Genomic DNA, 15,248 nt, shown 5'->3' on the forward strand with positions numbered 1-15,248 from the left:
TCTCTAACATACAGTATCTCTGTGTGTGAGTGTCTCTAACATACAGTATCTCTGTGTGTGAGTGTCTCTAACATACAGTATCTCTGTGTGTGAGTGTCTCTAACATACAGTATCTCTTTGTGTGAGTGTCTCTAACATACAGTATCTCTGTGTGTGAGTGTCTCTAACATACAGTATCTCTGTGTGTGAGTGTCTCTAACATACAGTATCTCTGTGTGTGAGTGTCTCTAACATACAGTATCTCTGTGTGTGAGTGTCTCTAACATACAGTATCTCTGTGTGTGAGTGTCTCTAACATACAGTATCTCTCTGTGTGAGTGTCTCTAACATACAGTATCTCTGTGTGTGAGTGTCTCTAACATACAGTATCTCTGTGTGTGAGTGTCTCTAACATACAGTATCTCTGTGTGTGAGTGTCTCTAACATACAGTGTCTCTGTGTGTGAGTGTCTCTAACATACAGTATCTCTGTGTGTGAGTGTCTCTAACATACAGTATCTCTGTGTGTGAGTGTCTCTAACATACAGTATCTCTGTGTGTGAGTGTCTCTAACATACAGTATCTCTGTGTGAGTGTCTCTAACATACAGTATCTCTGTGTGAGTGTCTCTAACATACAGTATCTCTGTGTGTGAGTGTCTCTAACATACAGTATCTCTGTGTGTGAGTGTCTCTAACATACAGTATCTCTGTGTGTGAGTGTCTCTAACATACAGTATCTCTGTGTGTGAGTGTCTCTAACATACAGTATCTCTGTGTGTGAGTGTCTCTGGTATACAGTGTCTCTGTGTGTGAGTGTCTCTAACATACAGTATCTCTGTGTGTGAGTGTCTCTAACATACAGCATCTCTGTGTGTGAGTGTCTCTAACATACAGTATCTCTGTGTGTGAGTGTCTCTAACATACAGTATCTCTGTGTGAGTGTCTCTAACATACAGTATCTCTGTGTGTGAGTGTCTCTAACATACAGTATCTCTGTGTGTGAGTGTCTCTAACATACAGTGTCTCTGTGTGTGAGTGTCTCTAACATACAGTATCTCTGTGTGTGAGTGTCTCTAACATACAGCATCTCTGTGTGAGTGTCTCTAACATACAGTATCTCTCTGTGTGAGTGTCTCTGGTATACAGTATCTCTGTGTGAGTGTCTCTAACATACAGTATCTCTGTGTGAGTGTCTCTAACATACAGTATCTCTGTGTGTGAGTGTCTCTGGTATACAGTATCTCTGTGTGAGTGTCTCTAACATACAGTATCTCTGTGTGAGTGTCTCTAACATATAGTATCTCTGTGTGTGAGTGTCTCTAACATACAGTATCTCTGTGTGTGAGTGTCTCTAACATACAGTATCTCTGTGTGTGAGTGTCTCTTACATACAGTATCTCTCTGTGTGAGTGTCTCTAACATACAGTATCTCTGTGTGTGAGTGTCTCTAACATACAGTATCTCTGTGTGTGAGTGTCTCTTACATACAGTATCTCTCTGTGTGAGTGTCTCTAACATACAGTATCTCTGTGTGTGAGTGTCTCTAACATACAGTATCTCTCTGTGTGAGTGTCTCTAACATACAGTATCTCTGTGTGTGAGTGTCTCTAACATACAGTATCTCTCTGTGTGAGTGTCTTTAACATACAGTATCTCTCTGTGTGAGTGTCTCTAACATACAGTATCTCTGTGTGTGAGTGTCTCTAACATACAGTATCTCTGTGTGTGAGTGTCTCTAACATACAGTATCTCTGTGTGTGAGTGTCTCTAACATACAGTATCTCTCTGTGTGAGTGTCTTTAACATACAGTATCTCTCTGTGTGAGTGTCTCTAACATACAGTATCTCTGTGTGTGAGTGTCTCTAACATACAGTATCTCTGTGTGTGAGTGTCTCTAACATACAGTATCTCTCTGTGTGTGAGTGTCTCTGGTATACAGTATCTCTTTGTGTGAGTGTCTCTAACATACAGTATCTCTGTGTGTGAGTGTCTCTAACATACAGTGTCTCTGTGTGTGAGTGTCTCTAACATACAGTATCTCTGTGTGTGAGTGTCTCTAACATACAGTATCTCTGTGTGTGAGTGTCTCTAACATACAGTATCTCTCTGTGTGAGTGTCTCTGGTATACAGTATCTCTGTGTGTGAGTGTCTCTAACATACAGTATCTCTGTGTGTGAGTGTCTCTAACATACAGTATCTCTGTGTGTGAGTGTCTCTAACATACAGTGTCTCTGTGTGTGAGTGTCTCTAACATACAGTATCTCTGTGTGTGAGTGTCTCTAACATACAGTATCTCTCTGTGTGAGTGTCTCTAACATACAGTATCTCTGTGTGTGAGTGTCTCTAACATACAGTATCTCTGTGTGTGAGTGTCTCTAACATACAGTATCTCTATGCTGACAGTTCACCACAAAAGTTAATACAATTCTAAACGATACTGTTAATATATGAAGGTGTAATATGCTGCTAGAGAGGGTTTTCACAGCACTGTGATGGTTACATTGTTCCACTAGCTTTAATCATCAACCCTGACAATGATAGCAGCATGAAGAATTACTTTGATTAAAAAATAGAAAATGGTTGAAAGTACCCACATGATGAGTTTGCAGATACTGTGGATACAGGCCGCTCTACGGCAGAGTGTGGTGTGCAAACTACTTTTGTTTCTGTTGTGTGACTGACTTGTAAGTCGCTCTGGATAACGGCGTGATAAATGACTGGACTATTCCCAGGGATCGGGGAATGAACTACATCGTGGGGAAGGACTGGAGAGATCTGTTTGACATTGTCATCGTACAGGCCGACAAACCTGGCTTTTTCAACGACAGGAGAAAGTAAGTGTCTCATATTCACTCCCCAGCCCGTCCGTTTGTCCTTGCACTGGTCAATGTGGTGGAAGCTTCACGACTACCCTACACTACCCATCCTTTATTTGACGTCTCCAGTTGACCTCCACTGTGTGTTCGGACGTTTGTCTTCCCCTGTCCAGTTGACCTCCACTGTGTGTTCTGACGTTTGTTTGTCATGTCCAGTTGACCTCCACTGTGTGTTCTGACGTTTGTCTTCCCCTGTCCAGTTGACCTCCACTGTGTGTTCTGACGTTTGTCTTCCCCTGTCCAGTTGACCTCCACTGTGTGTTCTGACGTTTGTCTTCCCCTGTCCAGTTGACCTCCACTGTGTGTTCTGACGTTTGTCTTCCCCTGTCCAGTTGACCTCCACTGTGTGTTCTGACGTTTGTCTTCCTCTGTCCAGTTGACCTCCACTGTGTGTTCTGACGTTTGTTTGTCATGTCCAGTTGACCTCCACTGTGTGTTCTGACGTTTGTTTGTCATGTCCAGTTGACCTCCACTGTGTGTTCGGACGTTTGTCTTCCCCTGTCCAGTTGACCTCCACTGTGTGTTCGGACGTTTGTCTTCCCCTGTCCAGTTGACCTCCACTGTGTGTTCGGACGTTTGTTTGTCATGTCCAGTTGACCTCCACTGTGTGTTCGGACGTTTGTCTTCCCCTGTCCAGTTGACCTCCACTGTGTGTTCGGACGTTTGTCTTCCTCTGTCCAGTTGACCTCCACTGTGTGTTCTGACGTTTGTTTGTCATGTCCAGTTGACCTCCACTGTGTGTTCGGACGTTTGTCTTCCCCTGTCCAGTTGACCTCCACTGTGTGTTTGGACGTTTGTCTTCCCCTGTCCAGTTGACCTCAACTGTGTGTTCGGACGTTTGTCTTCCTCTGTCCAGTTGACCTCAACTGTGTGTTCGGACGTTTGTCTTCCCCTGTCCAGTTGACCTCCACTGTGTGTTCTGACGTTTGTCTTCCCCTGTCCAGTTGACCTCCACTGTGTGTTCTGACGTTTGTCTTCCCCTGTCCAGTTGACCTCAACTGTGTGTTCGGACGTTTGTCTTCCCCTGTCCAGTTGACCTCCACTGTGTGTTCTGACGTTTGTCTTCCCCTGTCCAGTTGACCTCAACTGTGTGTTCTGACGTTTGTCTTCCCCTGTCCTTCCTAGGCCCTTCAGGCGAGTGACAGATAAAGGGGTGCTGCATTGGGACAGGATTCACAAGCTGGAGAAGGGGAAGATCTACAAACAGGTATATGGACAACGGTTCTAGAGCAATCTTTCTACTAGGACCCCTGTGGTACTAGGACCCCTGGTGTACTAGGACCCCTGGTGTACTTGGACCCCTGGTGTACTTGGACCCCTGGTGTACTTGGACCCCTGGTGTACTTGGACCCCTGGTGTACTCGAACCCCTGGTGTACTCGGACCACTGGTGTACTAGGACCACTGGTGTACTAGGACCCCTGGTGTACTAGGACCCCTGGTGTATTAGGACCCCTGGTGTATTAGGACCCCTGGTGTACTAGGACCCCTGGTGTACTAGGACCCCTGATGTACTAGGACCCCTGGTGTACTAGGACCCCTGGTGTACTTGGACCCCTGGTGTACTTGGACCCCTGATGTACTAGGACCCCTGGTGTACTAGGACCCCTGATGTACTTGGACCCCTGGTGTACTTGGACCCCTGGTGTATTAGGACCCCTGATGTACTTGGACCCCTGGTGTACTAGGACCCCTGTGGTACTTGGACCCCTGATGTACTCGAACCCCTGGTGTACTAGGACCCCTGATGTACTTGGACCCCTGGTGTACTTGGTCTATTCACAGGTCGTTCTTGAGAAGACACATGAGACTATAGGCTTACTAGTAGAATGCAGAAGAGGGGGTACTTCAGGGGTCCAAGGACACCAAGGACACCAAGTACAGGATGGAACACAATGTATTCGGTGGTAAAGTAACCAAAAAAGGTTGAGAACTACTGTTCTAGAGTTGTAGCTCTGTCATACAGACTAGGGAATAACTGACTGTTTCTTTGTTCTGCAGGGAAACCTCTATGAGTTCCTGAGACTGACTGGCTGGAGGGGGTCCAAGGTGTTGTACTTTGGAGATCACATCTACAGTGACCTGGCTGTAAGTCAAACCACTGCTTTTACACTGCATTGGTTAGTATTTAAAATTATCATAGAAAATGTTCACACCATCATAGAAACGACACGGTCAGATTATTAATATATAGGTTTAAGTTAAGTAGCGTTTAAAAAAAAAAAAAAAAAAAGGTCAGCCCATGATTGGCTGGCCTGTTACCGAAACAGAGGTATTTGAGTTGTTCTGTGGTTTATCGACTCCTCAGGTTTGAGAAAAAGGCTGTATAAATCCATATGTTTTATGTGGGTGTGTAGGACCTGACCCTGAAGCACGGCTGGAGGACCGGCGCCATCATCCCTGAGCTGAGGAAAGAGATCAAGATCATGAACACTGAGGAATGTGTTCACCTGATGACCTGGTTACAGGGTCTGACTGGGCTGATAGAACACATGCAGGTATGTGGGGGTGTCTGTCTGTCTCCCTGTCTGTCTGTCTGGTAGCTCTATGTCTACAGCTATGAACCTAAAGACCATCTACTTTCCTCCCTCCTTCCCAGCACCGCAGACATGTAGTCTCAGTATGTACAGCATACATTCTCTCCTCCCTCCTTCCCAGCACCGCAGACATGTGGTCTCAGTATGTACAGCATACATTCTCTCCTCCGTCCTTCCCAGCACCGCAGACATGTGGTCTCAGTATGTACAGCATACATTCTCTCCTCCGTCCTTCCCAGCACCGCAGACATGTAGTCTCAGTATGTACAGCATACATTCTCTCCTCCCTCCTTCCCAGCACCGCAGACATGTCGTCTCAGTATGTACAGCATACATTCTCTCCTCCCTCCTTCCCAGCACCGCAGACATGTAGTCTCAGTATGTACAGCATACATTCTCTCCTCCCTCCTTCCCAGCACCGCAGACATGTAGTCTCAGTATGTACAGCATACATTCTCTCCTCCCTCCTTCCCAGCACCGCAGACATGTAGTCTCAGTATGTACAGCATACATTCTCTCCTCCCTCCTTCCCAGCACCGCAGACATGTAGTCTCAGTATGTACAGCATACATTCTCTCCTCCCTCCTTCCCAGCACCACAGACATGTAGTCTCAGTATGTACAGCATACATTCTCTCCTCCCTCCTTCCCAGCACCGCAGACATGTAGTCTCAGTATGTACAGCATACATTCTCTCCTCCCTCCTTCCCAGCACCGCAGACATGTAGTCTCAGTATGTACAGCATACATTCTCTCCTCCCTCCTTCCCAGCACCGCAGACATGTAGTCTCAGTATGTACAGCATACATTCTCTCCTCCCTCCCTTCCAGGTCCACAGAGATCCAGCTTCTCAAGCTGTCGTCCAGGAGTGGGTCGAAGAGAGAGAAGCCATGAGGTACCATTGGTGAAGAGCTTATGAAAGAATCTCATCTCATTTATGATGCGTCCTCTTATTTGCTAAAAGAGTTGTTATATGCTATATTGTTAGTTGTTATATGCTATATTGTTAGTTGTTATATGCTATATTAGATATTACTGCACTGTTGGTGCTAGAAACACAAGCATCTCGCTACACCCGCAATAACATCTGCTAAACACGTGTATGTGACAAATAAAATTAGATTTTTTGTTAAGATATGTTGTCAACACTTTCCTTTGAAGGGCACCTATAGTACATAAGGCATTCACAACCGACACTCATAAGCAGTACACAATCATTTCCTATAGGAAGGTTTTATGTCTGGGTAATGAATGTTTTCTGAGTTTCTTTATGTAGCTTCCCTTCAAATAAAGTCTTACCCATAGTTCCCTATAGGTGGCTGTCCCTATTAAATGTTTGAGAGGATCATTAGAGTGTTTAAACTTTCTCTCTTTTTACAGATATTTCTCTTTTAACATGCAAAACAAGCACTAACAATATTGTACATCTTTCGTCATACAACAGATCGCAGACAAAGGACATCTTCAACGGCCAGTTTGGGAGTCTGTTCCGGACGTACCACAACCCCACCTACTTCTCCCGTCGCCTGTCTCGTTTCGCAGACATCTACATGGCGTCCCTCAGCTGTCTGCTCAACTATGACTTCCATCACACCTTCTTCCCCCGTCGTACGCCCCTGCAACACGAGTCACCCTTCTGGCCCGAGCAGACCAGCGCCGGGGCCCTGAAGATGCCCTTCATACCCCAACAGAACCACAACTGAAGAGTAGAAAGGGGGGGTTCAGTGTGACACCCCGCCTGGGCTTGACTCAGACTAGAGAGGCTAGGGTGACGGGTTTCACTCCGTCCAAGACCTGATCTGACTAGAGAAGGGGAGGGGGAAGGGGTTCATTGTGACACTCTGCCTTGACCTGCTCTGGACACAGAGCTCTCAAATACCTGTTTCACTCTATCATGCTGACCTGAAACATACTGTCATTCTCAGTACAGTTCCTTCAACTATAGTATATATGTAAACAAGCCTGCTGAATAGGGTGTAAAGGGTAGAAGATGGTGTACGGGACTCTGCTGACTTGGACTTACTGTCTCTATTTTCCACTGACTTAATCTCGTGTTGATCTTACGCTGTCAGTAACTTCAACAATGACCGTCTCTGCTTTTATAATCTCACTATTATATGTGTAGTTTGAATTAAAAACAGTAAGTGGTGAACTCTTAAATATTTCTGCAATGTTTCTGTTTTAGGTTGAAAACTAGCGGTATGTTTGCTTAGTACGCTATACCAAACACGACACAATACGTTTGCTTAGTACGCTATACCAAACACGACACAATACGTTTGCTTAGTACGCTATACCAAACACGACACAATACGTTTGCTTGAATGTTCTTGACACACATACAGTATGGAACCAAATAACGATTTACTCAGATCTGCAAACTTTCATCCAAACAATATACAGTTGAAGTCGGAAGTTTACATACACCTTAGCCAAATACATTTAAACTCAGTTTTTCACAATTCCTGACATTTAATCCTCGTACAAAATTCCATGTCTTAGGTCAGTTAGGATCACCACTTTATTTTAAGAATGTGAAATGTCAGAATAATAGTAGAGAGAATGATTTATTTCAGCTTTTATTTCTTTCATCACATTCCCAGTCGGTCAGAAGTTTACATACACTCAATTAGTATTTGGTAGAATTGCCTTTAAATTGTTTAACTTGGGTCAAATGTTTCGGGTAGCCTTCCACAAGCTTCCCACAATAAGTTGGGTGAATTTTGGCCCATTCATCCTGACAGAGCTGGTGTAACTGAGTCAGGTTTGTAGGCCTCCTTGCTCGCACACAATTTTTTCAGTTCTGCACACAAATGTTCTATGGGATTGAGGTCAGGGCTTTGTGATGGCCACTCCAATATCTTGACTTTGTTGTCCTTAAGCCATTTTCCACAACTTTGGAAGTATGCTTGTGGTCATTGTCCATTTGGAAGACCCATTTACGACCAAGCTTTTACACTCCTTGACTGATGTCTTGAGATGTTGCTTCAATATATCCACATCATTTTCCTACCTCATGATGCCATCTATTTTGTAAACTGCACCAGTCCCTCCTGCAGCAAAGCACCCCCACAACATGATGCTGCCACCCCCGTGCTTCACGTTTGGGATGGTGTTCTTCGGCTTGCAAGCCTCCCCCTTTTTCCTCCCAACATAACGATGGTCATTATGGCCAAACAGTTCTATTTTTGTTTCATCAGACCTGAGGACTTTTCTCCAAAAAGTACGATCTTTGTCCCCATGTGCAGTTGCAAACCGTAGTCTGGCTTTTTTTATGGTGGTTTTGGAGCAGTGGTTTCTTCTTTGCTGAGCGGCCTTTCAGGTTATGTCCATATAGGACTTGTTTTACTGTGGATATAGATACTTTTGTACCTGTTTCCTCCTGCATCTTCACAAGGTCCTTTGCTGTTGTTCTGGTTTGCACTTTTCGCACCAAAGTACGTTCATCTCTAGGAGACAGAACATGTCTCCTTCCTGAGTGGTATGACGGCTGTGTGGTCCCATAGTGTTTTTACTTGCGTACTATTGTTTGTACAGATGAACGTGGTAAATTCAGGCGTTTGGAAATTGCTCCCAAGGATGAACCAGACTTGTGGAGTTCTACAATTTTTTTTCTGGGGTCTTGGCAGATTTATTTTGATTTTCCCATGATGTCAAGCAAAGAGGCACTGAGTTTGAAGGTAGGCCTTGAAATACATCCACAGGTACACCTCCAATTGACCAAATGATGTCAATTAGCCTATCAGAAGCTTCTAAAGCCATGACATAATTTTCTGGAATTTTCCAAGCTGTTTAAAGGCACAGTCAACTTAGTGTATGTAAACTTCTGACCCACTGGAATTGTGATAGTGAAATAATCTGTCTGTAAACAATTGTTGAAAAAATTACTTGTGTCATGCACAAAGTAGATGTCCTAACCGACTTGCCAAAACTATAGTTTGTTAACAAGTAATTTGTGGAGTGGTTGAAAAACGAGTTTTAATGACTCCAACCTAAGTGTATGTAAACTTCCGACTTCAACTGTACATGACCCTAAGCATGATGGGATGTTAATTGATTCATTAACTCTGGAACCACACCTGTGTGGAAGCACCTGCTTTCAATATACTTTGTATCGCTCCATTTCCTCCCATGTTTCGGAAGTTACCTGTTTGTGTAAACAAAGGAACAGTTGGTTATAAGGGACTTTTAACCAATGGTGGTCTTACAACCAATCAGAACAGAGAAAGACACGATATAAACTAATGAGTTGAATATCTTGACATTTTGACATGTTCAAGACACACTCTGAAATGCCTTAAGCTTTTGCACACTATAACTGCACTGTAGATATATCTGTCATGCTTTAGAACAGGCTCTATTTACCCTGGTAATAAGGTAGATACCCTAAAATCATACTTTGCACAAAGGCTTTATCGTTATTAATAGTCCTTAAGTAGTTTTAAAGTACTAACCACATTGATAGACACAACTGATAGAACAGTCAGTTTACAACAGAATGTTCCTATTTTTTTTATAGAAAAGAGGTCATATTCTGTATTTCATGGACAAATGTCTGTATCATTGTGGCCAGTAATTTCTATGCTGTATTTGAGTTGCTTGGCTATATTTTTGTTGTTTGCTTTCATAAACATTCTTCTTTAAAAAAAAAAACCTTGCTTTTAATCTATATCTAGATATAAAATTGTGTTGGAGTCATTGACTTTGCACTGAAATGTTCAGAAAATAGTTGTATTAGTTTTGTGGGGGAAACTTACAAGAAAATAACTTCAGTTTCTTGTCATGATACGGTCAGAATGTTTGAGAAATCTATTCTATTATCTGTATATTCTAAATCTATTATCTCTTCTTTGAGATAGATTGTTCATGGTTGAAAAAGCGAAAAAGTGGTCTTGCTGGAAAAACTCACATTGAGAGAACCTTTATCCAATGCTTGTATATTTTACATAAATATCCATCTTGTAATTTGTAATTTGTTTTCTTTGTGAGTGTGTTTTTGATTTGATTATGAATTAAAAATGGCAACGGCCTAACCTTGTTCCTGTTTTCTTTTTTAGGCCTACTTTTGTGTATGCCATATAGGGCTAGATTTCAGTTATCCACCCTTTCCTTGCCTCCAGAGAAAAGTCAGGAAAGCAAATATCTTTTATCTAACCTCTTGTCTCTCAATGTAAATGTATATTGACTTGACCCAGTTGGCTAAAAAATAATTTTGAAAATTCACTTTGACACAAAGGCAGGGTATATCCTAAGCTCAGGGCTGTCTCTGGGCCTACACTTTGCGCCTTTTTAAATACGGAACTCTCCATAAATCCTGATCAGATTAATCAATATAATCGTACAAATCATGTTAGGGAGCAATTTCCCAAATGGTTTTTAAGTTGGTGTTGGGCAGCATGTTCTCAATGACAGATAATTAATCCAACATTTTAAGACATCCTGAATACAGAAGCTATTTAACCAGGATCAGACATAATAAGATCAAGCTATGACGTTTGGGCTTTGATTGGGATGGGATGCAGACAGCAAAGAACCCTTTCTGTAGTTTCTTGGTCGTATGGTGGAGAGCGTGCGTTTCATATTAAGCACCATGGACAGCACCACTGCCGCTGGCACACCTTGGAGCTTCGACCCGACTTTTAACTCTACTTCTCCGGGCTTCAAATCTAGTACTGTGGCGCCCACGATTTTTCCACGGGCAGGCTACAGCATCCTCTCCTACCTTATGTTCATCAATGCAATTTTCTCTGTTTTTAACAATACTCTGGTAATAACGGTGTTGGTGAAGAATCGTACTCTCCTCAACCCAATGAATGTGATCATCCTCAGTTTAGCCGTGTCCGATTTGATGATAGCCTTGTGCGGTTCGTCGATAGTCACCATTACCAACTATCATGGTTCATTCTTTCTCGGCGACGAGTTCTGCATCTTTCAAGGATTTGCTGTCAACTATTTCGGTAAAGTACTTTTTTTTTTTTTTTATAGGATGTCTTTGAATCATGTGACCTGAACTCAAACTTTTAATAAAAGCCAATGTTTTGTTGTTGTAGCCTGGAAGTGTTTGAAAATGCAAGTCTAATTTAATCAAGTTAACTCAGTGTGTTGAATTGGCTTCCTGGGGGGGTATTCAGATCTGTGGTTTTCTGGTTGTGAAGCCAGGGTTCATATCCTGATGATCTAAGATCAGTTTTACCTTTTAGATCACAATGGACAGCATTACATGGACAGGATCAGAATCTGATCCTAGATCAGTACTCATACTCTCAGACACTTTATGAATACCCCCCCCCCCCCCCCCCCCCGGTCTCCTCTCCCTCAGGTCTGGTGTCTATGTGCACGTTGACACTGCTGGCGTACGAGCGCTACAACGTGGTGTGTAAGCCCATGGCAGGTTTCAAGATGAACGTGCGTCGGAGCTTTCAGGGGCTCCTGGGGGTCTGGCTGTTCTGTTTGTTCTGGGCCGTGCCCCCACTGCTGGGCTGGAGCTCCTACGGACCCGAGGGCGTCCAGACCTCCTGCTCTCTGGGCTGGGAGGAGAGGCCAGTATAATGTGTTATAACTTGTAATGAGCATGTATGAGCCTTTATGATGTCCTGTAACATGGTTTATAATGTGTTATGACATGTTTATAATGTCCTATAACATGGTTTATAATGTGTTATGACATGTTTATAATGTCCTATAACATGGTTTATAATGTGTTATAACTTGTTTATAATGTCCTGTAACATGGTTTATAGTGTTGTGACTTGTTTATAATGTCCTATAACATGGTTTATAATGTGTTATAACTTGTTTATAATGTCCTATAACATGGTTTATAATGTGTTATGTCTCTCTAGGTCCTGGAGTAACTACAGTTACCTGATCCTTTACACGCTGTTCTGCTTCCTCCTGCCTGTCGCAATCATCATCTACTGTTACGCCAAGGTCCTCACCTCCATGAGACAGGTACATATAGAAACTCAGCTCCCCGAGGGACATACCATTTAAGTCCATTTCTGTCCATATACCAAGTGTACAAAAGCCTCTTCCAGTTGGGATAGAGGGACTGTAACAGGGACTGTTGCTTTAACTGGAGACTGTCAGAGGGGTTTAGATGCTGAGTACTGTGTCTGCAAGCTTAAACAGATCCTGTCGGTCGTGGGGTATCATCTTCCTCTTCTTCCTCCCCCTCTTCCTCCTCCTCCTCCAGCTAAACCGTAGTACGGAGTTGCAGGGCGGTCGCCCCTGTCTGCAGGACAACGAGCGGGCGGTAAGGATAGTGCTGGCCATGATCGGGGCCTTCTTTGTCTGCTGGCTGCCCTACACAGCCCTGTCCGTGGTGGTTGTGGTGGACCCAGAGCTCCACATCCCTCCGCTGGTGGCTACCATGCCTATGTACTTCGCCAAGACCAGTCCCGTCTACAACCCCATCATCTACTTCCTAAGCAACAAGCAGGTGTGTGTACTGGAGGAGAGGCAGAGTGAGAACACATCAGTTAAATCTGTAGATTATCGAAGGGGACTGCAATATGTCAGTTCCCTGTGGTTTTAATTCAATTAGAATACACACTTACCTTTTGGTTATTTAGGCCTAGATTTAATCCATATCGGCAATTTTTCAGGTGTTCGTGAAGACGCCGTTCATGGTAAACGCTGCATGTGTCTGCTCAATCCGAAATTACATCTAGCCCTTATTAGTTGACACTCATCCATAGAGACTTGCAACCGGTGATGTCTTGTGGATTGTCTTGTGTATTGAAGATTGTACAAATCGATTTATAATTCTTTACCACACATTCTGTACGTGGTTTGCTAAAACTTGTGTTCGTACTCCCTGTAGTTCCGTAATGCCACTCTGGAAGTCCTCTCCTGTGGGCGTTACATTCCCCACGACCCGGCCCCCGACACCGTCCCCATGCACTCCATGACCCTGAGGACCACGGTGGGCAGAAGGGTGGGCAGAAAAAAACAAGGAATCAGTGCACACAGCAGGGTGCTTCCTCTGTGACTCCTCTCTCCTCCATCTCCTCTCTCCTCCATCTCCTCTCTCCTCCATCTCCTCTCTCCTCTCTCCTCCATCTCCTCTCTCCTCCATCTCCATCTCCTCTCCTCCATCTCCATCTCCTCTCTCCTCCATCTCTCTCCCCCATCTCCATCTCCTCTCTCCTCCATCTCCTCCATCTCTCCTCCATCTCCTCTCTTCTCCATCTCTCTCCTCCATCTCCTCCTCTCTCCATCTCTTCCATCTCCTCCATATCTCTCCTCCATCTCCTCCTCTCCTCCATCTCCTCCATCTCTCCTCCTCCTCCTCCATCTCCTCCATATCCTCTCTCCTCCATCTCCGTCTCTCCTCCAACTCCTCCATCTCCTCCATATCCTCTCATCTCCTCCTCTATCTCCTTCATCTCCTCCATATCCTCTCTCCATCTCCTCCATATCCTCTCTCCTCCATCTCCTCCATCTCTCCTCCAACTCCTCCATCTCCTCCATCTCCTAAATCTCTTCCTCTCCATTTCCTCATCTCCTCTCTCCTCCATCTTCTCCATCTCCTCTTCAATCTCCTCCATCTCTCCTCCAACTCCTCCATCTCCTAAATCTCTTCCTCTCCATCTCCTCTATCTCCTCTCTCCTCCATTTCTCCTCCATCTCTCCTCCAACTCCTCCATCTCCTCCATCTCTCCTCTCTCCTCCATCTTCTCCATCTCCTCTTCAACCTCCTCCATCTTTTCCATCTCCTCCTCTCTCCTCCATCTCCTCCACTGAAAACAGAAACGGGAGCCTAGAAGTATCACAGTGGTCTGGGTCCATTCGAGCCCCATCACAGCTCGTCACTCAGTGAAACCTAACTTCCACTTCAGTGGAATATTCACCCAGTGTCCCATTTGACATTAATGTGTAACTAAGGGAGAATTTGACTTAAGTGGAAGTTAGGGTTTGCAGAGATACAGAGAGAAGCTACAGCCTCATCCTAAATAAAGTCCAGTCCGTGTCAATCAATTAATCAGCCAGCAAGCAAGTCCTCGTCTGCAGCACATTCAAAAACTGAAATGGCGCAACGATTCTAAAGTATAACAATGAGAGATTTTTTTTTAAAGAATTACAGAAAACGGGGGGTGCAAATTTGTCTTTGAAAAGGATTTATTGAGATCCATTTTAGAGTAATGCAAAGCTGATTCTGTTTTCGTAGTGTGCATGTTTGTGTCTGTGTGAGTGTGTGTGTGATTGCGTGTGATATTTAACAGTGTATTTATTACCGTAAACCAACCAAGAGCAGGCACGCTACATTTCTTTGTGCTATGTTTTGCAGTGGTGTAAAGTACTTGGGTAAAAATTATACTTTAAAGTGCTACATAAGTAGCTTTTTGGCGGTATCTGTACTTTACTATTTATATTTTTGACAACTTTTACTTTACTACATTCCTAAAGAAAATATTGTACTTTTTACTCCATACATTTTCCCTGACAACCCAAAATACTCGTTACATTTTGAATGCTTAGCAGGACAGGAAAATTGTGAAATTCACGCACTTATCAAGAGAACATGTGGTCATCCCTACTGCCTATGGCCTGGCGGAGTCACTATACACAAATGCATCTTTTGTAAATAATGTCCGAGTGTTGGGGTGTGCCCCTGGTTATCCTTACATTTTAAAAACAAGAACATTGTGCCACCTACTTTGCTTAATATAAGGAATTTGAAATGATTAATACTTTTACTTCTACTTTTGATACTTAAGAACATTTTAGCAATTACATTTACTTTTGATACTTAAGTATATTTAAAACCAAATACTTTTAGACTTTTACTCAAGTAGTGGGCGACTTTCACTTATACTTTAGTCATTTTCTATTAAGGTATCTATACTTTTA

General features: G+C 43.6%; 2 protein-coding genes across 2 annotated transcripts in view; both read left to right on the forward strand.

The window, feature by feature from the left end:
* LOC139584247 (5'-nucleotidase domain-containing protein 3-like) overlaps positions 1-10,431 on the forward strand; it is a 45,856-nt gene extending 35,425 nt beyond the window's left edge. The window contains exons 8-13 of the mRNA XM_071415862.1: positions 2,715-2,816; positions 3,984-4,065; positions 4,859-4,945; positions 5,215-5,355; positions 6,224-6,288; positions 6,838-10,431. Of these exons, the coding sequence (XP_071271963.1) occupies positions 2,715-2,816; positions 3,984-4,065; positions 4,859-4,945; positions 5,215-5,355; positions 6,224-6,288; positions 6,838-7,096 (736 nt within the window). The 3' untranslated portion in view covers positions 7,097-10,431. The remainder of the gene's footprint in view (positions 1-2,714; positions 2,817-3,983; positions 4,066-4,858; positions 4,946-5,214; positions 5,356-6,223; positions 6,289-6,837) is intronic.
* A 552-nt stretch (positions 10,432-10,983) lies between these two features.
* On the forward strand, positions 10,984-15,035 carry LOC139584115 (pinopsin-like). The gene is made up of 5 exons (XM_071415622.1): positions 10,984-11,350; positions 11,713-11,932; positions 12,236-12,344; positions 12,589-12,834; positions 13,219-15,035. Exons 1-5 carry the CDS (start codon positions 10,984-10,986, stop codon positions 13,384-13,386), a joined length of 1,110 nt encoding a protein of 369 aa, XP_071271723.1. The 3' UTR covers positions 13,387-15,035.
* Positions 15,036-15,248: the final 213 nt, after the last annotated feature.

The sequence above is a fragment of the Salvelinus alpinus genome, chromosome 9, assembly GCF_045679555.1.
Source record: "Salvelinus alpinus chromosome 9, SLU_Salpinus.1, whole genome shotgun sequence".
In the NCBI taxonomy this organism is placed as follows: Eukaryota; Metazoa; Chordata; class Actinopteri; order Salmoniformes; family Salmonidae; genus Salvelinus; species Salvelinus alpinus.

What these genes read in the sequence shown, in the direction of transcription:
- LOC139584115 (XM_071415622.1), top strand. Translation starts at nt 10,984, where the DNA reads ATGGACAGCACCACTGCCGCTGGCACACCTTGGAGCTTCGACCCGACT. An exon ending in TCTCTGGGCTGGGAGGAGAG is followed by an intron (nt 11,933 to 12,235) that starts GCCAGTATAATG and finishes ATGTCTCTCTAG; the next exon opens with GTCCTGGAGTAACTACAGTT. An exon ending in TCCTCACCTCCATGAGACAG is followed by an intron (nt 12,345 to 12,588) that starts GTACATATAGAA and finishes CTCCTCCTCCAG; the next exon opens with CTAAACCGTAGTACGGAGTT.